General features: G+C 38.1%; 2 protein-coding genes across 2 annotated transcripts in view; both read left to right on the top strand.

The window, feature by feature from the left end:
• The window catches only part of LOC122797667 (homeobox protein Hox-B9a-like), an 87,826-nt gene extending 78,798 nt beyond the window's left edge, over window positions 1-9,028 (top strand). The window contains exon 3 of the mRNA XM_044066208.1: window positions 8,924-9,028. Within this exon, the coding sequence (XP_043922143.1) occupies window positions 8,924-9,028 (105 nt within the window). The remainder of the gene's footprint in view (window positions 1-8,923) is intronic.
• A 6,201-nt stretch (window positions 9,029-15,229) lies between these two features.
• On the top strand, window positions 15,230-19,174 carry HOXA13 (homeobox A13). The gene is made up of 2 exons (XM_044067971.1): window positions 15,230-15,912; window positions 16,474-19,174. Exons 1-2 carry the CDS (start codon window positions 15,267-15,269, stop codon window positions 16,716-16,718), a joined length of 891 nt encoding a protein of 296 aa, XP_043923906.1. The 5' UTR covers window positions 15,230-15,266; the 3' UTR covers window positions 16,719-19,174.
• Window positions 19,175-24,037: the final 4,863 nt, after the last annotated feature.

The following is a 24,037-nucleotide window of genomic DNA, read 5'->3' as shown; positions in this document are numbered from 1 at the left end:
GTCTATGTTTGGGTAGTTGAAGTCGCCCAATATAATGGTGTTTGGAGAGACCTTCATATTTTCCAGTATTCTCAGGAAGGCCAAGTGGGGTTCCTGTGTTTGGGAGGGAGGTCTGTAGCAGGCTATAAACTGGAAGGCAGTTTTACCCACAGTTAGTTGCACATGGATAGTCTCTGATGCTTCGTGCTGTGCCACCAACCTGGAGGTGTGGGTATCTTTGACAAATATTGATACTCCCCCTCCTTTTGTGGTTCGGTCCAAGTTTGGGGGCCGAAAAGCATGGTATGAGGTATAACCTGGTAGTGCTGGGGTGCTCTCGGGAGCCTTGAACCAGGTTTCTGTTACTGCACAGATATTGATGTTCTCCATGCTAAGGAGAGTTTCGAGTGCGTGCATCTTGAGGTTTAGACTTCTGGCATTGAGTAGCATTACTCTTAGTTTCTTATCCCTTGTGATACCTATGGAGGTGGGTTTGTCTTTTGAGCCTTGCCTAAAAAGGCACTATGGGGTAGCAAGAGCCTTTGCCAATATCCGAAAGCCCAGGGGTGACAGGTGCAAGCCGTCCCTAGTGAAGCATCGTGGCTTGTCGAGCATGTCATCCCAGGCTGACAGGCATTGGATCCCCTTTGAATGACACCAACACTTAAGCCAATTGTTGAAATTGATCATCTTGTCTTCATATTGTGGCATCATTCTTGGTGAGGGTAAGATGCTACTCAAGGTCAGGGTCATACCGGCCTGGGCTACATGCTCAGAGAGCTCCTCTATGTCTCTTTTCATGTAGTCCAGGGAGGTACGTCTCAGGTCATTCACACCAGCATGGACAATGACTGAGTCATATTTATACTTGCCTTGGAGTGACCTGAGTGCTTGTGTTATGTGGCGGATCCTAGCGCCCGACAGGCAGCTCACCGTGACCTTCTCCTTGTTCAGCCTGGTGAGGGGACGTCAGTGTGCCTGACGATAGAGTCACCTATTACAAGTGTATCAGGTGTGTTGTTTAGCCTTAAGGGCTGTGACTGTTCGGCACACTGGCTTTGTGAGTTATGTGTTGCACGTGTTTTGTTTTGGGGTAACAGTTGCTTGGGTGTCTGCTTTGGAGGTCTCTGCTGCTTAGGCAGATTTTTATTTAGAGCCTCCGAGTATGTTTTTGTGTGTTTATGTGTTTGGTTTGTTGTCGTGGTAGGTCTATGTGAGACTGGAATTGTAGTGAGTGTGGTTTCCTTCTCCTCCTGACTGGTTACGCCAGTACTGAGTTGAGAGAGCTTAGCCTCCAGTTTGGCTATATGGTTGCATCTCTCACATGTATTGGAATTTGTTGAGAGGAGGAGAGGGTTGTCTGTGTACATGAGGCAGTTGTAACATTGCCTCAAGATTCCCAGATTCACCTGCTGGACCGGAGAGGAGATTGACAACTGACCTTTGGACATGCTAGAATAGTATTGGGAATTCCTTTATAATTGAAAAAAAGGGCCAATGGGGAACAAGGTCTCCTGCCTTTGGTGGAGTGAGTCTTGGTTTTATTTGGGATAGCACGGTCCATGCATTCATGTAGGTGTACATAGAATGCGTTAGTAAAGGATTCTGTGGTTTGCGCCGTATTTTACACTGGCCCGGGGGCTTTGAAGGATTCCACCTTGGTTTTGAGAAGTGTGAAGTCTGCTTTTGAGAAGTTCTTCACCGTGATTTCATTTGCTGGTAATGGGGACGGAATATTGATGTCCAGTGAGATTAGTTTATGGTCAGATCTTACCAAAGAGGGGTATACCTCTGGTATGGAACACAGATTCCCCATGTTGGTGATGATCAGGTTCAATATGTTTTCCCCTCTTGTGGGAGTGGTGACCAGTTGTTCCATAGCATTTGAATTTATAAATTCTAGGAACCGTTGGGTGAATGTGTTGGGGCTTGAATAATGCTCCCAGTCTATGTTTGGGTAGTTGAAGTCACCCAATATAATGGTGTTTGGAGAGACCTTCATATTCTTCAGTGTTCTCAGGAAAGCCATGTGAGGTTCCTGAGTTTGGGAGGGTGGTCTGTAGCAGGCTACAAATTGAAAGGTAGTTTTACCCACTGTTAGTTGCACATGGATGGTCTCCGATGCTTCGTGCAGTGCCACTAACCTGGAGGTGTGGGTATTTTTGATGAATATGGATACTCCCCGTCCTTTTGTGGTTCGGTCCGAGTTTTGGGGCTGAAATGCATGGTATGATGGGGTGCTCTCGGGAGCCTTGAACCAGGTTTATGTTACTGCACAGATATCGATATTCTTCATACTGAGGAGAGCCTCGAGTGTGTGCATCTTGAGGTGTAAACTTCTGGCGTTGAGCAGCATTACCCTTAGTTTCTTTTTCCTTGTGTTATTTATGGAGGTGGGTTTATCTTTTGAGCCTTGCCTAAAAAAGACACTATGGGGGTGGCAAGAGCCTTAGCCAGTATTCAAAAGCTCAGGGGTGACAGGTGCAAGCCATCCCTAGTGAAGCAACGTGGCTTGTCGGGCATGTCATCCCAGGCTGACAGACACTGGATCCCCTTTGAATGACACCAATACTTTAACCAATTGTTAAAATTGATCATTTTGTCTTTGTACTGTGGCATTATTCTTGGTGAGGGTAAGATGCTACTCAAGGTCAGGGTCAAACCAGCCTGGGATACATGATCAGAGAGCTTCTCTATGTCTCTTTTCATGTAGTCCAGGGAGGTATGTCTCAGGTCATTCACACCAGCATGGACAATGATGGAGTCATATTTATACTTGTGTTGGAGTGACCTGAGTGCTTGTGTTACGTGGCAGATCCTGGCACCCGACAGGCAGCTTACAGTGACCTTCTCCTTGTTCAGCCTGGTGAGTGGGACGTCAGTGTGTCTGACAATAGAGTCACCTATTACAAGTGTATTAGGTATGTTGTTTGGCCTTAAGGGATGTGACTGTGTGGCACACTGACTTTGTGAACTATGTGATACATGGGTATTCTTTTGGGGTAGCGGCTGCTTGGATGCCTGCTTTGGAGGTCTCTGATGCATGGGCAGATTTTTATTTAGAGACTCAGAGTATGTTTTTGTGTGTTTATGTGTTTGGTTTGCTGTTGCAATTGGTCTATGTGAGACTGGCTTTGTGGTGTGTGTGGTTACCTTCTCCTCCTGACTGACTGTGCCAGCCCTGGGTTGAGAGAGCTCAGCCTCCAGTTTGGCTATATAGTTGCATCTCTCACATATATTGGAGCTTGTTGGGAGGAGGAGAGGGTGGTCTGTGTACATAAGGCAGTTGTAACATTGCCTCAAGATTCCCAGATTCACCAGCTGGACTGGAAAGTATACCCCAAACTGACCTTTGGACATGTCAGGATAGTATAAAGAACTACTTTTAGACTGATCAGAAAGGACCTATAGGGAGTCAAGTACTTAAAAAGAGTATAAGAGGGTGTAGTGCTTAAGTTTATTGGTGATTTACTATAACATTACTTATCAGAGCAAGTACAAGGTTTGAAATGAAGATAGAGTGCTTCCTTTGAGATTTAGATCAGTTCTAAGGGAAAAAGTGAAGAGTAGACTTTATGGAGCCGGTAATAGCTTAAACCAGTTTAGGCGGAGCTGCCCGATGCTGCTCTGAGCGCTGGATCGCGCAAACCTGAGCTAAAGTGGGTTTTTAAGCAGGGGACTTGAAAGAGCTAGGAATTATACCAAAACGGCCAATAAACAACTTGTTTCTGGGCTGAGACCACTCCTTCAGGGACAGATAGGCTGCTCAAAGCTCCCCACTCCCACTGGTGAACAGAGAAGCTTCCTCCTATCCAAGTAAGGAAATGGGCAACACAGGAACCTTGTACTAAAGTCCGGATTCCAGCAAACCTGAAATCAGGACTATTCTAGTTAGAAAAGGTGGGAAAGAATGATTTTTTTTTTTTTACTTTTTTAAGGACAGATAGCAGGAAATACAGTAAAATGCTTAACACAGGCTAGCGCACTTGAGTGAGCAGCCTCTACAATTAAATTAAACAACAACAAATGATTTTTAAGTGCAGATAGCAGAAATTGCAAAAACAAGCTTTTCTAATTAATACAGCAGTTTCAGACATGCTTTTCAGTGAGAACAAGCAATCACAAGAGTAAAGGCAATAGAAAATACTTATATCAAGTAGCAGTCACTCTTTCGTCTCTCTGCTGCTAGCACCACTCTGCAGGACCACGAGGAGCTTTTGCTGAGTGGGAACAAGCACAAAAACTGCGCCAAGTGGGTTTTTAAGCAGGGGACTTAAAAGAGCTAGGAATTAGACCAAAACGGCCAATAAACAACTTGTTTCTGGGCTGAGACCACTCCTTCAGGGACAGATAGGCTGCTCAAATCTCCCCACTCCCACTGGTGTACAGAGAAGCTTCCTCCTATCCAAGTAAGGAAATGGTCAACACAGGAACCTTGTACTAAAGTCCGGATTCCAGCAAACCTGAAATCAGGACTATTCTAGTTAGAAAAGACGGGAAAGAAGGATATTTTTTTTTTTACTTTTTTAAGGACAGATAGCAGGAAACACAGTAAAATGCTTAACACAGGCTAGCGCACTTGAGTGAGCAGCCTCTGCAATTAAATTAAACAACAACAAGCGATTTTCAAGTGCAGGTAGCAAAAATTGCAAAAACAAGCTTTTCTAATTAACACAGCAGTTTCAGACTCGCTTTTCAGCGAGACCAAGCAATCGCAAGAGTAAAGGCAGTAGAAAATACTTATATCAAGTAGCAGTCACTCTTTCGTCTCTCTGCTGCTAGCACCACTCTGCAGGACCACAAGGAGCTTTTGCTGAGTAGGAACAAGCACAAAAACTGCGCCAAGTGGGTTTTTAAGCAGGGGACTTGAAAGAGCTAGGAATTAGCCCAAAACGGCCAATAAACAACTTGTTTCTGGGCTGAGACCACTCCTTCAGGGACAGATAGGCTGCTCAAAGCTCCCCACTCCCACTGGTGAACAGAGAAGCTTCCTCCTATCCAAGTAAGGAAATGGGCAACACAGGAACCTTGAACTAAAGTCCGGATTCCAGCAAACCTGAAATCAGGACTATTCTAGTTAGAAAAGGCGGGAAAGAAGGATATTTTTTTTTTTTTACTTTTTTAAGGACAGATAGCAGGAAATACAGTAAAATGCTTAACACAGGCTAGCGCACTTGAGTGAGCAGCCTCTACAATTAAATTAAACAACAACAAATAATTTTCAAGTGCAGGTAACAAAAACTGCAAAAACAAGCTTTTCTAATTAACACAGCAGTTTCAGACTCGCTTTTCAGCAAGAACAAGCAATCGCAAGAGTAAAGGTAGTAGAAAATATTTATATCAAGTAGCAGTCACTCTTTCGTCTCTCTGCTGCTAGCACCACTCTGCAGGACCACGAGGAGCTTTTGCTGAGTAGGAACACCTCTGAGGTCTATGAGAAAAGTAAAAGAAAGAATGACAACTCTGACCCCAGACCAAACATCTTGAAAATTAAAGAAGTAATAAACACACAATCCTTAGCACCACCCCCACAATAACCTACACACAAATCTAAGCAAGGCTGTTTTAGAATGGTTAAGGTTGAGAGCAGAGGTCATTATCAGGTTTATCCTAACAAGGTCATATCACAGCTCTGTTCAGGTTAAAGAGCATAATCAGAATTTTTTCACCTTGTTTCTTCCTAAGCAGCAACAGCTTTTGTGGGGACCCCATAGAGCCAAGGATGAGTAAGAGATACCCCTGTATCCCTTTTATACAGCCTGGGGAGTGGGAGCCATCAGACTTCAAAAAGATCTCAGTGTCTGAATGTTATGTGATATATTTTATGCCTTACTTTCAAATTATAATTACTTGCTTGGTGCATTTTTTACTGATACCCAGAAGAACAATGTTTGTGCCCTGGCTTTATTGGGTGTGCACAGATAAAAATCAGTGATATTTTACACACAAATGCACATGCGCAATTGTGCGCACATATGAGCATGCACACATGCGCGCGGACACACGCACACACACTCTCTAGCCATAGCAATACTACTCCTGTACTCATTTCCAGAAATAGCAATACATTATGCAACGCTGATACTGCCACAACAGATCAGTGACTGTTGTTAGCAGTTGTCAAACAGCAGCAGGGGTAAGTCACTTTTATTTATCTCATTGAGGAGTAATGTATAGCTGTCATTGTATCCAATTTCACAGACCTTCCCTGATTTTGCTTATAGCTTTGCACTGTCTTTCAAGAAAAAGTTTAATTTGCTGGCAAATCCAGACATCAGAGTTTTACATTTCTTATTGTCCAAAAAAATACATATTGATGAAAAAGGTGTTATTCTATTAACTTTTTAAGTAAATTAAAGTAATATTTAAAATGTGGTCCTGATTTTGAGCCTTTATTCTGCTATTATTTTTGGCATTGCACTAAATTCTTCAGCAACAGTATCTGGTGCTCTGCCAGTATTTATAAAATTCTTTAAAAAAAGCACCCCTACAGATTAAGAAGAGCTGATATTTCCAAAACCCAAGGTTTGCACTGAGATCAGTCACTCTGTGCTGCTGATCTTTCTATTTCTTACATTAACCATGTTCATTATTCACATTGTCCTGAAAGGGTCATATCACCTCCCTGTCATGGTTAAAGTGCATAATCTGGAAATTAATACATTTTTCCTCCTCATTTTTCCCCAACTAACAGCAGCTTCTATGGGACCCCCACACAGTCAAGAATGATTAAGGCCCCTCTTCCGCAGCCATGGGTATTGCAGGTACCTAAAGCTGGTTATATTGTTAGTTTTAGTGGACAGAATGTCCATCTGCAAGGTTTAACTAAGCCAGGGGCACTATGCCAGTGGTAAAATATTTAATGGAATTGTGAAGCCAGTTACTAGATAAAACAATGTTACTATAACCAGAGATATATGTTTTTTATAGGACATACAAATGAGTTATTATCCACCGTTTTTTTTTTTATATATATACAAGATTGCTGTACTAGTTTTTGTTAATTTGACAGACATGTTACAAAAGATCAAGATAAGATAGCTTCCTGTGGTTGGGGGCCCCCCAGGAACAGGGGCCCTAGCGACCGAAGGGTTGGCTGGTGCCCACAGCCAGCTATGCTTATGTGACTGTGGGACATCCAGGATCCTTACGTGTTTACGTTGCTAGACTGGGAGAGTTTCGTTAGACAAGCTCTCTTTTCCGGGGAGACCAGAAGGCTATTCATCCTGAGCAGTACTATCACATTCTGTCATACGGCAGGTATATGAGAATAGCCACACACATGTAGGTTGATAATTGTTGGACACATAAAGCGGTTACATGGTGGGTGGCATATCCTTCAGGCTTCAGACAATGCCTGTTACGTCTGTTTTGATCTCCCCCTCCATTAATTTATCCTGTCACTGAGACCTATCGATTCGCGTTTGCCAGTCCAGATGCACGGCAGTTGACTAACAACTGAGGAAGATAAGTATTATTGGTTAAGTGGAGTGAAATAACTCCACTGTCATCACAACTAAACTGGATGCAGTTTTTTTTTTGTTTTTCGTTTTCATTACTGTATATAATCGCTCCTGTAAGTTCTGCAGAGTTTTTAAAAGACGTCTATTGAGCAATTAAATGCTTCCTGTTAAAACCGCTCGCGTGTCGGAAAAGCTGATCAATTCTTTTCTTTCTTTTTTTTTTTTCCTTTGGAACACCAACCGCATTAAAAAACATTCAACTATGTTTATATGTTATACTTTATAAACCCGTTTGGTAGCAAATACTTCTTAAAATGAAAAAAAATTGCAGGCTGTTAACCTTAGAACTTGTCTTCAGAGTTTTAGAGTGGGATTGCTCACCAGTGTTTGCGCTATTTTCCACAATGTAAATGAATATACAGAAGGCTGGGCAGTTCGAAAAGAAGATTGTGGCCGGGAAAGATTGCACAAAGGTAGAGAAGGTGGGGGACCGGGTGATGCCTAGAGAAGAATTGGGTGAGGGACCTTGAGAGGAGGACAGGAGGGTATAGTTGCAGTAAGTATGTTAGAAGATGCTTGGAGAAGGTGAAGCAAGGAATTACCAGGACTGCAGCTGTAAGATCTGCTATGAAAGCAAAAAGGTGATGCCCCGGCTGTCCTATAAACAGATGGTGTACAAGAGTAGGAAATATTATTTAAATGGGCTTCGATTCTAACAGTTTGCTTATTTTGCTCGGTAGAGTTAATCAGACGGAGGAAGGGAATTAGCAGTATAGTTTTGATTAACAAGGCAATTACCCAGAAATACATGAAAATTGAAAAATTCAAAATGTCCAACCAACATCTCAAATAAATGTGAAAATGAATGGAATTGTAAAATAGAAAACACCATAATTATGCCAGTAGTTGTACATTTAGATAATGGTTTAATGATCAGGTTCTATGCATTGTTTTCTTCCTGGATGTAGTTGTGAACACTATTTTCCATAGATAAGTTCCTTTGTAAAAATAAACTAAAAGTAAAGGACTAGTAATGAGTAGTTAAGCCATTTACCCTATTTTGAAAAATTAACATGCAAACTGCTGACCCCACAAGTTGGCGCGCGGACACACACACACAATACACCACAATTGCTTTGAAACTTTCATAAATGGTGATTATTGGACCATTCCATTAGTAGTCAGTTGAGTATAGAGCAGAGTGGAATGGAAGTATACATTATAATGAACGCAGTAACCAATTTTGCGCCATTATAGAAAAAAATGCAACTTCTGATGTAAAAGATGGACATATCAGCCTATGGAGCATTGCTAGTATCATTGCACCATTGCAACCCAGCTTCTTAAATTGTTTTTACTGTGTGTGTGTGTGTGTGTGTGTGTGTGTGTGTGTGTGTGTGTGTGCGCGCGCATTTATTTATTTGAAATCTGGTATCTTAGTTTGTGTATGAGAACTAAGAATGTTCAATTTTGTTTACTAGGTAAAAATATGGTTTCAAAATCAACGGCAAAAAGAGAAAAAGCTTCTTCACCGCCAGCCTGTTGGAATTTCAAGTTCTGTGACTGTTGCGCCAAATGAACAATAGAGGAAGTGTACAAATGTATGTTGTTAGTACTGACTTCAAAACAGAAAATAATTGCAGACACTTCTAATGCTAAAAATTAAAATGGTTTATTATGTAAATATAAATCATAAGATTATTTTAAAATTGTATATACAGTCACCCATTGTGACTCTTCCAATAATTATGACATTCTGCTTAAAAAAAGTTTTGCTATAGTGATTGCAAGATTCCTCATCATTCAGAGTATCTTAAAATAAAAAGACAAAGCCTTTAGAAGTTAGAGATTAACTATTTAGGTAGTCCTTTTTTAAATGTTTTTAATACACAAATGATAACATGTCACCTGAGTGGGAGATACTGACATAAATGCATATATATTTTCTTTTTTTACCGTTGTATGGCTTTACGTTTCTAAATAAAATGTAATTTAAATAATATTGCTATTGAAGTACGTTATATGTATTTGGTTTGTGTTTTCATTTCTATTGAAGCCGAATGATGCAGGAGTTGTGGCTGATGTTTTGAATATTTCTCAAACGATTAAACAGTACTGTATTAGTATTTAGGACACGGCACACACACACACACACACACACACACACACACACACACACACACACACACACACACACACACACACACACACACACAGACACACATGAAATGTCATATATAACGCGATCCGCTCCAAGGAATATAGCTGTTATTCAACATTTTTCACGCTTTTCTTTGGTGTTAGTCACAAAAACACATTTCTGAAACAAAAATGTAAATATGTTTGGGATTTCATTTAGCTTTACTGGATGAAAAACAACGTGTTTGCTGGCATAAGTTAAATTTGAACCTGGTGCTCATTAGTATTGCACTACAACGAATGGACAAATCCATACGGATGCTACGAGCAACAAGTTGCATCTAACCAGACAATGCGTTGCTGATGTTTTTTGTTTATTTATTTATCTATCTATTTATTTGTTTGTTTTAATTAAAGTGTGTAATTGTTGACTCCAACCAGTTCTGATGTGTTCGTGAGCGCGCTGTGAAGGAGCGCGAGAGTTCAATCTTTAGAGTTTTGTGAAGGTGATACTTCTGTTTTAAGTTTAAATGTATTTATTATTTATTTGACATTTGTTAACCGGGTTGGTCCTACTGACCAAAGTCCATTTTCAGAGGACACCGGAGGAGAAAAGCTCCAGATACTTACACAATTTTATAAAAATAAGCAAAATAGAAATACACAAAGCAAAGTAAAAATACACAAAGATATAAAAATCAAACAATGGCAATATGTAACAGTTTACAAATTTGAGAAATCCCAAAAACAAAATATAAACAATAGACTACAAATGGGAAATAACTTGTACATGTTGTTACATGACAGATCGGGGGTAAAGCTGTTTAAGCCTTTAAATTGTGAAACACATCTTAGTATGTGTGTGTGTGTGTGTGTGTATATATATATATATATAAATACACACACACACACACACACACACACACACACACACACACACACACACACACACACATATATATATATAGAGAGAGAGAGAGAGAGAGAGACAGACAGACACACCAACTACAACATTAAAATGTTCTACATCCATCCTCTTAAGAAACGGTTGCTTTTAGACTTAATTGTAACTTGTAGGAATAATGTTCTCATGCAGTTTACCTACAGATTATTAAAGAGAGACATGCTACATGGAATTCTGCTGGTATAATGAAGTAACTTGTATCAGAATACCAGAAAATTTTACCCCCACCCCCCAGCACACACTAGGTGGAATGCAGTGCCTTAATAACGCCTCAGATGGTTTTGTCAAATATCAATTTACTGATGACACAGTGTACATGACCAGCATGATCTCTGTCTCAGTTTTTCTTTCTCTCTCGCGTTTTTTTTTTTTTTTGCCACCGTCAATTCGCAAACATTATAGTTTATGTACATTTTTATCGTAAAAAGATCAATTATAAAATATAATATTTAACTGGCTAATATTTACCGTCTTTGTAAAACAACTACTAAATGTACTTGTCTGCATGTCAGTTATTATCTTTTCAATATAAAGTCAATAACAGTTTTTATCAAAAATACAGATTATGTGTGACACTTAGGTATCCCTACGCTATAATACTTAAACAATCCATATGTCTTTAAACACCGCCCCCAACATACACACATAGCTCACAACCTCTTAGCACAAAAAAGTCTGGACAAACCAGAAATAATGGGGTACAAAGCCCCACAATAGGAACAAATTTTAAATATTGTTCTTCTGATAAACTTAGAAAGTTGCTGGGATAAAAGGTCTTCTGTTACCCTGCATTTTAAAGGCTATGAAGTCTGAAACTCAAATGTCTATCATTATTTAGTGGATTCAGTCCTCACTGATTTGCCACAAAAATCCATAAAATCACAAATTTTATGAGGAACAGACCAAGAATATCAGGCAAAAACCTAGTCGTTCTGCGAAAATCTGCATGCGCTCACACACACACACACACACACACACACACACACACACACACAGCATGCATTTCAACCTATTATCTCTAAAATCAGGAACATATACATCAAACCAGGGATCATTTTTAGCTATTAAGAACTAGGGGTTGCCACCATTTCAGATGCCCAAAGTGGGACACTTTTTATGGAAATGTGCAATACAAACCATGCCCACAACCAGTGCAAAGGACTATACTTTGTTGCCAGGAAAATCACTTTTATAAAATTTGAGTTGTTTCTGTTGTTCACTGTCGTCTACAGGTGTTTCACATACAAAATAATTGTTTTATACCACTAGAAACGAAGGAAATATTTTTCCCTAAAACCTCACGACATTGGCCATGTTCATATTTTTTTGCGGAATGCAACTACCCAAATAAGGAATGTCTTTCGTCGAGAGGAACAGGTGCAAATCCTATAAGTACGACTGATTTAAAGAATTGACAAAATAACGAGACTCGAATTATCCGACATTTTCTAAATTAAAAGAAGTCTGAAGCTGTAATGACTCATTATTTGTTAAATACAAACCATTATCGTTTATCAAATAATAATAATAATAAAAACTTTTTAGAAGGAAAAGTGCACAACATTTGACCTTACTGAGTTGAAAAAATGAAATTATTAGGGGAACTTTTTTTTCTTTCTTTCTTGTTAGTTTAATATTACATGTTGTTAGGACGACATTCTAACTTTTAAACGCGTATAAAACACGTTATCACTGTTTGCTTATTATAAATGAAGTGCTAATGTTTTTGAATAAAACAAGAAAATATAAGTAGCCTAAACTAGGGACATCCCAGAACATTAGTGACACGTAAGAACCGTGCAGACATACACCAGCATATAAGAATGCTTTCTTACTGAGAAATTGAAAGCCGTCTTCTGTCATAAATAAAAACATCAAGATGGGGCAGACTTAATTTGGTTGTTTCTTTTGAGTTTCTGTGAAAACTTACATAGTGTTACTTATAGTTAATTACAAGCCTAAGTGAAGGCATTCTACAACTGCTGAAAACTCTTTACGTTTAGGTATCATACCTCCCATCTCTTAACACAATAAATCTGGACAAAGCAACACAATTTATAAATTAAAAAATAAAATAACGGGGGAGAAAGGACCCCAAAATAGGGGCGGATGTTCAGTATTGATTTTATAAACTTCCAAAGTTACCAGAATAACATATTTTTTAACGTGCATTTTCTGAAGGATAAGAAAGTCTGACACTCAAAAATATATCATTATTTAGTGACTTCAGTTCTCAGTTATTTGCCAGAAAATCACAAATGATATGAGGAACAGACCAAAATATGAAGCAAAATGTGGACTGTTGAAATGTATGGTGATCGTTTATGAGTCCACTGTTAGTATACTATCATGTATAATAAGTGTAATTGTTTTAGATATTGTTATACTAATTGAAATATTTGGTATGAAAGATGTGATAATAACTGTACAACAACATAATAGCTGATCATCTTCACAGTTTTCTTGTCCAGTTACTACAATTCAAACATTCTAATAAACGCATTTCACAAAACAAAAATAATAAATAACAAAATTACTTTTAATTTCAATATGTAAATTCCAAGAACGCAGTGCATGCTGCTGTAAATTTAATGAATAGTTTACAGTTTCCTAACAATCGTCCCCGTGTAAGTAATAAAGAATTTAATTGTAGTGATGCGTCTAGCAGCATCCTAATTTACTTATGCCTATGTATTGAGAATTAGGGGACACAACAACCTTGGCAAACACGCGAGCTCACTTCACTCCTTCACCTACTGAAAAATGTCTCATGTAAACTATCTTAATTCACATTATTGGAAGCAACTGTGGTTGCCAAAACTCAACATATAAATATACTGCAAAAAGTCTTATATATGCAACAGCCTCTTTCTTATCAATCAATCAAGCAATCTCTCTAGCTATCCAGATGAGATAGCCCTTTGGCTTGAGGATATAGTACAACTTTGAACTTGACCTTGTACAATTCTGTCTCGGGTGCAGGATCCGGCTCCTGTTTTAGTAAGTATAAGTAAGCATGACAAAACATTGTGTAAGGGTTAATACCCTGAAAACGGCCATATCACGTCTTACAGAACAACTCATGATGTGGCAAACTAAATGGTGGTCAGTTTTATGATGCTCTCCAGCTCTGGTGAAGCACTTCAAGATTTTGTCTGGAGACCATATTTGCCTCGTGGCTTATTTTGTTTTTATCTGTACAGTGAGCGTGCAGTAGATGGATAACAGACATCGCATTTCAAGCTTGTTGAAAACGGTGATACACTATTAAAGGTGTTTTGTTCTTTTTGGGTACACTTGTGGGAGATACTGACAAGAAATACCATGCAACTAAAAATAAACCTTTCCTAACTTACCGTGCATTTCTTCTTCAAGCTGATTTAATCTTCTTTTTAGATAATAGGATTTTAATACTTTATTGCCGAAGATGGATTCCTTTGAGAACCCTGCAGAGACAGCAGAATTTCTTCACTGGAAAAAATTGCAAAGGTTGTGGGTTACTGAGGAAATTCGATTACTATCAAAGGCAATGGCGACACTGAAATTCGAATGTAAAAGTGGGATGTGAGATGGCATATCCTCAGCATGATGCTTGCCCCCATTTGAGTCTTGGGCCGCATTTATGTCATTCAGCTGATCAATGCAGATTTATTGATGAAAATTTCAACGAAATGAGTTTCAGACAACAATAAAGCACTCTAGAATATGATCAGTTTCACCTGTTGCCTGAACCGTGATATACTCCAGTTAAGATTTTCTGTGTAATGAAAGAGTACTGTACACAATCTAATGCTTTCCTGATTGTTTATGCTGCTGTTTGAAACAGAAAAAGAAACAACAATAAAAGTATACAATGATACTAATGAGGAGTGTAGTAATAGCATACCCCCCCCCAAAAAAAAGACACACACACACACACACACACACACACACACACACACACACACACACACACACACACACATGGAGAGTAGCAGAATATATGGCTTGTTTCTCGACAAAGGACAATTAACTACAGCATCCGCTTTTAGAAATAGGATTTACGGCCATTTATCTAAATTCTCAACAGATTAACGTCTACATACACAACGCAGCCCAAACCAGTCAAGTTTCTCGTTTTTTCCTTACAAGACAAAGACAAATTAGATGTGATCATCTTGGTACCAGGAACCAAGTTTCAATTAAATAGTGCCGACCAATGAGCAACAGAAAAAAAAAAGAATTGTGTTTACTATTTATAAGGAATGCATATACTTATCAATAACTGCATTCAGCATAATATCAAGACAAAGAAACACTGCGAAACAAACTTAAAACTAAAAACAGTTTCATAAAACGGGAATTTAGTTGCGCGCTCACCAATAGTTAAAGTTGCAGAGTAAGAGTTCCACTTGAGAAAAACATTTTGGCATCTGCGAAAGGTAAGTGCATCCTTGCAGCATTAGATTTCCCTTTCAAGCGGTAAAAAGTTACATTAATTAAAGGCAACCCGCCGGTTTTCTGGACCAGTTGCTGTTATTGCTTATTAAGTTATCTGAATTTTTATTCTTTAGACGTTTATCATGTCATTTGCATATCACGTGGATGGCCCTGGCCAATGGCGGCGCTGCCCCTGGCGACCCTGGCGCGTCAGTCGGGGTAAGTCTCGGAGATTCTGTATCTCTTTTTTCAGTCTTTGAGGCTTTTAAAAAAGAGCCACTAGCCTAAATGTTGGACGTGCTATGACAGCGTCAGTGCTCCTTCATCCGCGCTGGATTGACCCGGTGATGTTTCTGTACGACAACGGTTTGGATGAGATGAATAAAAATATGGAAGCTTTTCCAGGAGGCAACTTCGCTGCAAACCAATGCAGAAATCTTGTGGCCCACCATCCAGCATCCCTGGCCCCCTCAAGCGCGTACTCATCGAGTGAAGTGCCATCTTCTGGCATGGCTGAACCTGTCAAACAGTGCAGTCCCTGTTCGGCAGCCCAGAGCTCGTCGAGTGCTTCCCTTCCTTATGGATATTTTGGCAGCGGCTACTACCCCTGCAGGATGACACATCACAATGCTATCAAGTCCTGCGCACAGCCTTCAACATTCGCAGAAAAATACATGGACACTTCAGTCTCAGGCGAAGAATTCACCTCCAGGGCAAAAGAATTCGCTTTTTATCAGGGCTATGCAACCGGACCCTACCAGCCAGTGCCCGGCTATCTGGATATGCCCGTCGTTCCTGCTATTAGTGGGACTGGGGAACCGAGACACGAGCCTCTACTGCCCATGGAAAGCTATCAGCCTTGGGCAATTCCTAATGGGTGGAATGGTCAAATGTACTGTCCCAAAGATCAAGCACAGCCAGCTCACCTCTGGAAATCTTCATTGCCAGGTAATAGGCATATAAAATGCCACAAAGTGCAGGATTATAATAATTGTTTTTGCACCCTTCAATTAAAGTTTGATATATATATATAGAGAGAGAGCGAGAGAGAGAGAAAGAGATGCATAAAAAAGTACATAAAATGAAGTGAAATAATAAATATATTAAGGCAAACTTCTATTAACTAATGCACCTTTCCTCTAAAACTTTGACAGCAATGAACGTGAGTGGTTCACAAGTGGTCAATTAACAATTCATATTTCCAATGCAATCAAAATGTACATTTGCAAGTAGACATTTGTCAACCAAATGAAATAAAAGTTTATTTGTGAGTTTTGGGCAGTGCATATAATGCAGCTGTATTTCCAACTTTCTCCGTAGACGCCACATTGTAATTTCCACTCAGCATTTTTTCTCATAGTAAATATAGTTGTCTACTTGCAGATGTCTAGTGATACATTACATTAGGATTTAGTAACAATTATTTTTATAGATTATGTTTATAAATAGCCACTACATTATTTAAGATTTCATTCCAGTGCGTGTGTGTGATTTTTTTTTCTCTTGCAGACGTTGTGACACATCCTTCTGAGGTAAGTGCTTATCGACGTGGGAGGAAAAAACGAGTCCCTTACACAAAAGTGCAGTTGAAAGAACTGGAGCGGGAGTATGCAACTAATAAATTTATTACCAAGGACAAGCGCAGGAGAATATCTGCAGCAACAAATCTATCCGAGAGGCAAGTTACAATATGGTTCCAAAACAGAAGGGTTAAAGAGAAGAAAGTCATCAATAAACTGAAGACCACCAGTTAACGGATCATATCCATGGGAATATATATTTGTTGTTTATGATTTTTTTTACATATTTACCAGGCAACGAACGCCTTCATTTGAGGCGTGTATGCCTTTGGTGGATTTTAATGGTCAAAACTTACAGGAGTTTGCTGTACAGAGAAAAAAGCAGATGGAAGGACATTTTCTAAAATCGCACTGGGAAGCTCTCAAAGGCACAACAAAGCAGTCACACAGTGAGCTCAGTTAATGTGACGATTATTATTAGGATATCCTGATCTGTTTGACTCAGTTTCTGTGCTTGCAAAAGGGTTAGGGAGCAGGTATAAAGGTTGGTGCCGAAACATTATTTTCTTGAACTTCATCTGCATGCTTTTATACTGCTCAGGTGAACAATTCTGCATAATGAGAAGCATGACTGTAAATGTAGTTGTCACGTTTTAAGCAAGGACAAGTATTGTAAAATAAATAAACAAGCTATTTTATTCTTTCACATACGTGGATATCAGTGTGGACTGACAAACATATTTCCCCAGGTACTTTCTTTGAAATTTTAAACGTTTTCTTAACATTTTTATAAAATGTTATGCAATTTGCATTTAGCTTTCCTAGTTTTATACGAGCACGGTTTCTTTTCTGTAGCTTCTAAATGCGGAGAATTCTTTGAGCTTTATTTATGGAACTACGAATGAGAGAAATAAAAATCAGAAAATCAGATGTACACTGTACACATTCCAAAAATTCAAAACAGCTGTTACTATTCATGAAAACTTTTAAGTAAACACACATACATTATAAAACTGCAGCGGATTTTTGTTCTGATAAAAAATACAAATTGCATTATTTTTAACTCATTTCTAAAGCAGGGTGCATTTCAGGTTACCCATTTAGCACGCGGTGAAAACATTTCTAATAACGTTTTTCAAAATGCTGGTAAGAAAAAAGAAAGAAAACCAAACTATTGTTGAAGTTTTGAAGTTGAAAAAATAACGCATTCTTTTGGGCTGTGCTAATATTTGTACCATTTCTGTAGCTTCAGAATTACTTGTATGTATTTTTACAAACAACGGCAGACACAAAGATCTGTTATTTTCCTGTTTAGTAACATACACGCCCTTCAGGGATTTATCCTAAAACCATTTGCATCAAGATTCAACCTCATACAACTGGCAGAATAGCGAAGTTTTAATTTTCCGATGGGGGTATAAGGGGGCTGCTGGGAAAATAGATGGCTGGTTCTGGTAATTGTTTTAATTTATTAGAACCAGTCATCTATTTTCCCAGCAGTCCCTTCGAATACAGCCAGTTTTGTTTGGGGGCAGAAGAGCAGCAGGGAGGGAGCAGCGAGGACAAGGTCTGGTAGTTATCCAAGTGGTAAGGCTTGTAGAGGCCTCAAACCTTGACCTTGACTAAAACAGAAAGTCTTTGACCTTGACTTCTGGCCGCTCACGAAGAAATACTATCCCCAATCGGTGGATCAAGGGCGCCACCTGGTGTCTCTACTGTATCTGGTTCGGTTAATACTATTGATGAATTATGACTGTTAAAATTGCCAACTTTGAACCGCAGGAATGAAATACATATCTTGATTTTAGTACCAGTTTTTGTTTTAAGTTTTGTTATTCAGGAACATTTTCCCTCAAAAGCAGTTTTATTAATTTTTAATAGTCAGTAGATAAAACAGGGACAGATAAACAATAAATCACTAATATAAATCGATTTAGCAGCACAGCATGTCTTGAAAACATTCGATTTTCAGGAAAAGCATTTCAACTATAATACTAGAAATTCAGCGCACATTTCAGTTTGACAAGTAAAATGAAATGGTTTAATTACGCATCTAAAATAAACAGGGCGGGTTTCATTTTCAGATTATTTTCCAATAATTTTATTGTAGTAAAAAGTTATAATTTTAATTTGTTGGAGTTAGTTCTGTGTAAAAGCAAACCAGAATTTCAGTTGCCTATAATACGCCTTTTTTAATTATGTAATCTTCCCTAGGTCGTACTTCATTCTCAACAATTGTTTTTGAGACATGTTATAAGCTTCATATTTATATTAATTACTCAAATTTACATTGGTGATCAATGTTATATGGCACACATTCTGTATATGTAACATAAAATAAATGTTTCTTGCTCCCCCATAATAGTAATAATAATAATTTCCTACAATTATTACTTAACACTTACAGTAAAACAGGAAATTAGGAGATGAGTAGTGTTGACCAAGTGGATTTTTTTCATCTAGATTGTTTCCAAGCTTTTGGTATATCTGTAAATAAATAAATAAACACATTAAAATGCATATGTAAATAAGAAAGTGGGTGGGTGTCAAATAAATGTTTGCTTGACTCTAGCCTTCCTGGTTTAATTTATTGTTGTTTTTCCACCGTAAGACATGCTAGTAGACTTTTAAAGTTGATCTGTGTTGAAGGAAATGCAACTTTTGTTTTTCATTTATTTTTGAATGCTATAAGTAAGACCATCACATGGACATGCTATATGTTCATATATATGGCACGTGCGTTTGTTTAAAAACAAAGGACTATCTATACAATAGGATTGTTTTGGAAGCAGTGTTTACTTCACTGACATGTTTTTAGCGTGTACATTTTTTGCCAGTATTTCTAACAAAGTAACTGTTCAAATTTGCCATTCAGTTTGATTTATGAGAGTAATTTCATTGCTATTTTCTCTCTAGAAACATCGCAAATCTGCATTAGCTATGACTTTGAGTACTTATATTAATACTAGTTTCACTTATTTTATGCTGTATAAATTTGAACATAAATAAATATGTTTAACAGGAAGAAGTATTTGTTTTTTGCGGAACATACCTCTCAACTGAGCAGTTTTTCGCCGAATACCCCGATTTCTGACGCATATCTTTAGTCTGTTCCTTATAACATTTATGGAAATTTTCTGGAAAAATCAGTGAGGGTTGAAGTCACTAAACAGTGACATACATTTGAGTTTCACACCTCATAACCGTCAGAAAATGCACGCCAACACACATCCTATTATTCTAGCAACTTTCTAAGTTTATAAGGACTATATTTAAAATATGTCCCTATTTTGGACCTTTCTACCCCCTATTATTTTAGGCTTTGTCCAGATCTCTTGCACTAAGAGGTTGAGAGGTATGTTGTGGAGTGCTTACGACCTTTCAAGTTTTAACAATAAGCCAACACTTGTTTTAAGAAAGTGAGATGATTCTGATATATAAGGACAAGTATTATATATTCTGAGGTATCACACTCATTCTGACACCCACCAAAAACCATCTGTACTACAGGGCGTCTCAATATTCCACCCCACCAAATTAAACATACAAACATACATTCATAGCGTGGTCTTTACTATGTGCAGATTAAAAACATCACTACACTGCTTTCCATTTCCAGTTTCACGTTTGTTCATGTGGCTCACACCCCCTCCCCACCACCACACACCTAGACACTTAGCAATTTAATCCTGTTAAGAAATGTTGAAATGCCTTGTCTTCTTGTATAACATTCTAATAATACACAAGTACACACACGCACGCACAGAGTCACTCACACACTGACCATTTATACACTACCCGTCACCAATGTTGGTGAAAACTGGAACGCAATGGTATGCAATCCTATTCATTGGTAAATACATGTTTTACGATGCAGCTAATAAGATATCGCATCACCACTGTATTCTGTCTGTGGACCATCGCTATTATTTCTGTAATTTTACAGAGGGAGTATTGGGAGCTATATCTGTTAGTATTTTACTTTCTGCTGCATCTGAAAAATGTCTGCGTCATAACAAAATGTGTATGGTTAAAGACCAAAGAAGATCATGTCGGTTATTGTATTATAATATTATGCTAGCTATTGCATTATAATGTTATGCCAGTTATTGCATTCGTAATGAGTTAGTCACGCATTAATGGAAATTCTTTTACATAAACACAGTCAGGGACGCCAAAACGAGAAAGCAGCAGGAGGCACAATGCAGTATGAGCTATTTACAAGTCATGCAGAAAATAAGCAATGCCTGAAAGACTATTGAAAAAAAAAACTTGGCCATTAAGCAACATATTTTGGTCAGATGAGATGACACCAGAAGGAAGAGATCAGAATGTGATCAAAAGTTGCAGGACTGAGGGGAACTTGATTAAGACTGTGTTAAAATGAATATGTATAAATGAATATTTAAGTAAAATTACCCTCGTCTCTTAATTTGTGTGCCAAATGGATGTAGAATTGTGCACCAGTTACTGATCAAATTAACTTCTACAGGAAATGTCTCCTTTAATAAACACGCGGCTTAATCCTTCTGATACAATAACTACATGCGTGTTGCATTTCTTAGAAGCAGATGAAAAAGACAACACAGCTGCATAGTTGTTGGAAGGCTGTCCCAAATTTTGTTCCTATTCTTTTTGCCTTTCTGATTTTACAATAAAGATGTGGGTTAATTCATGTTACCATTCTGAATAACAAAATGTCATACATTAGGGAAGCAGGGCAGTTAAGACATACTTGTATACAAGTATTAATGAAAAGAGTGCCCCATTCTTCTGGTTTGTGTATAACCCACACGTTGGCAACAAATCAGACCATTATACTTATAAAAAAAGCTCAAGCTAAACTACGTTACTAGACGGGATCCCATCAATCTCGTTTATTTTGAAAGTTGGACACCCAGATATTAATATTATTAGTACCTAGCTGGCAGATGTGTGCCTTTAAATGATCAGGAGAAAGGCGCCGGAAATGTACTTATTGCGTGAAATAACATTTTCTGTTATTATAAACTTTTTGGCAAAAATAAAGATAAGGACACCAGTGGTCAGAGACCAGTGGACGCATCGGAAATATATGGGTAATTAAATGACCAAATAAACAGGTAAAATAACAATAAAATGCAGCAATGTAAAAAATTGTATCTGCTGCAGCTGCGATCCAAAATTATGGCAACATTATGTATTTGCCCAAAATGTTTGAAACGCGAAAAAGCAGCATTATGAGTTTCCTGTTTTAGAACAATATCATGTTAGCAACTAAAATAAAGGGGGGCATTTTTTCAGTGTCTAAAGCACTACTGCCAAAACAACATGGCCCTAAAGTAGAATGCCTACCAAAGGACACATTAAGCAGATTGAGTCGGCTTCTGCACTGCACGACAGGGCAGGCATCTGTCTAATTTTATTGTTAGCGCGTTCTTCCATACTTTTGATAACATAGCTCTCATCTTTCAGCTGTACAGGGTATAGCTACAGTTTAACAAAGCAGTCAACAAAACATTAGATAGCTCCTTTCTCCATTTTTCACACTTTCACGGATTTGAATAATGAAGTAAAAGAGGAGGAAGAAGCAGGTTAAAAGGAGAGTTGAATGGTTCAGTCCTGTAGGTAAGTTAGGAGAGAATGTATTCAATTCCCTGATGACCATGATTAAGGCTGGGCACAGGCAGTAACTACAGATAGGACTTTAAGTCATTGGGAAATGTGATTATTTCTACTATTGTCAACGAAATTTACAGCATTTAAAACGATTGGATTGCACTTATCGAAATAAAGGGTGATGCGTATATTTTGAAGACATTGTTTTTTTCTTGAAATAAAACAGAAGTTATTTTTTTCTTTCTGTGTCTTTAAGAGCAGAGAGCTTCTAAAGCCTTAGCCTTTGTCTTTAATTTTTTTTCTCTAAAACACACACACACACACACACACACACACACACACACACACACACACACACACACTTTGAAAATGAATCAACAGTAGCATACTAGTTTCCATAATATCCTAACCCATACTTCTTTGGTTATTTGTTATATGTGCGTCCTTCAACACCGTATGTGCTCATGATTTCTTAGGAGTTGTGATGTGGAAACACCACATTCAAATATTCAGTTCACTGTAGTTCTCACCAAGTACATAATGACATCATCAACATTACCATAACATGGTAGCAAAAAATATGCCTTCTACTCAGCTATATGAACCAAAGCTTATGCACAAAAATATTCTGAATTGGGACAGAAAAGGAACGTACTAGAAAAAAGGTAGATAATGTTGCACAGCTGTCCATGAGAATATTATTTTATCCATCCACAACTCCCTTTTCTCATTTTGATTTTCCTTTATTCGTTACACAATGCTTATTAACAGAACCTGTGATTCTGACCCTGTCTGCTATTACAAGAGTTAGGAATCCAGAGAAAGCCTTAATGACTTCAGCAGCTTATTTTACCTGCGTATGTATTTGAAGCATGTGTGTATTTGTGTGTGTGTGTGTGTTTGCACATGTATGTGTGTGTGTGTTTGCACATGTATGTGTGTGTGTGTGTGTTTGCACATGTGTGTGTGTGTGTGTGTGTGTATGTGTATGGAAGCATGTGTATGTACATGAGTCTACTTTTATGGCTTTTATTTCCTTAATGTTTAAACACACTGCCACAAGTTTCTCTTACATGACCTTTTATTTAAAAAGTATTAATGGAATCATCATTATTACACATATTTTTAAAGACAGTTATAGGATTGGGGCCCTACATAATATACTGCATTACTCTTCTGTATTAGTACTTATATCTGACACCGTTCAAACAAAGAAAATTTAGTCAGGATCATTCAGAGAATGGAATACTTACCTCACAAGATATTGATACGATCAGCAATGAAATAAAGCTCTGCAGGTACAAGGCAAGGAAATGCTGCAAACATAAGCCGCAAAAATGATTTTGTAAAATATTATGAGTAAGCTACTAATTTAAGGAATACATGGGGCCTGTATATGAGCAAAAAGGTGTCAGGAAGTGAAACAATATGTTGACATCCCGCTTGGACTTTGACTTGTTATTCCATCTAATATGAGTAGTCGTGTCACAGGATGGACAATATCTGCATATGGATCAGAAAATGGCAGCGCAGAATATTTACATTAAGGACAAAAACACCAGGTGAAAAGGAATGTTGCATCTATCAAACTCTTTATTTGCATTACTCTAGCCTGTATTCCTTATTGTGGATTTTTAAAGTTTCTTTTCAGTTGCCACTTTTCTTTACATTGTTATGTTGAAAGTAAATGATTGGAACGAACATGTAATGAGTGTTTAATATCCTTCAGTATGATACAGTACTGTGAATTATTTGTGGTTCACTTGTTAAAATGTGGACTACATGAAGTTCTAGCTGACCTGAGAACATGATACAGAATAATGCATGAGGAAGTAAATACAGTAGTGCAATTGTTCTCCAGGTTCAGTATTTGTCTAATTGTCTGGATGGTCTCCTAAGACAAGAGTGCACAAAGAAAATCATATGGGGGTATGTAGGCAAGTTGAGTTTGTCCA

This window comes from Protopterus annectens, chromosome 3.part1, assembly GCF_019279795.1.
Source record: "Protopterus annectens isolate FY-2018-M chromosome 3.part1, PAN1.0, whole genome shotgun sequence".
Classification (NCBI taxonomy): domain Eukaryota; kingdom Metazoa; phylum Chordata; order Ceratodontiformes; family Protopteridae; genus Protopterus; species Protopterus annectens.
The sequence above is the reverse complement of the archived record's forward strand: the minus strand, read 5'-3'. Positions and strand labels throughout refer to the sequence as shown.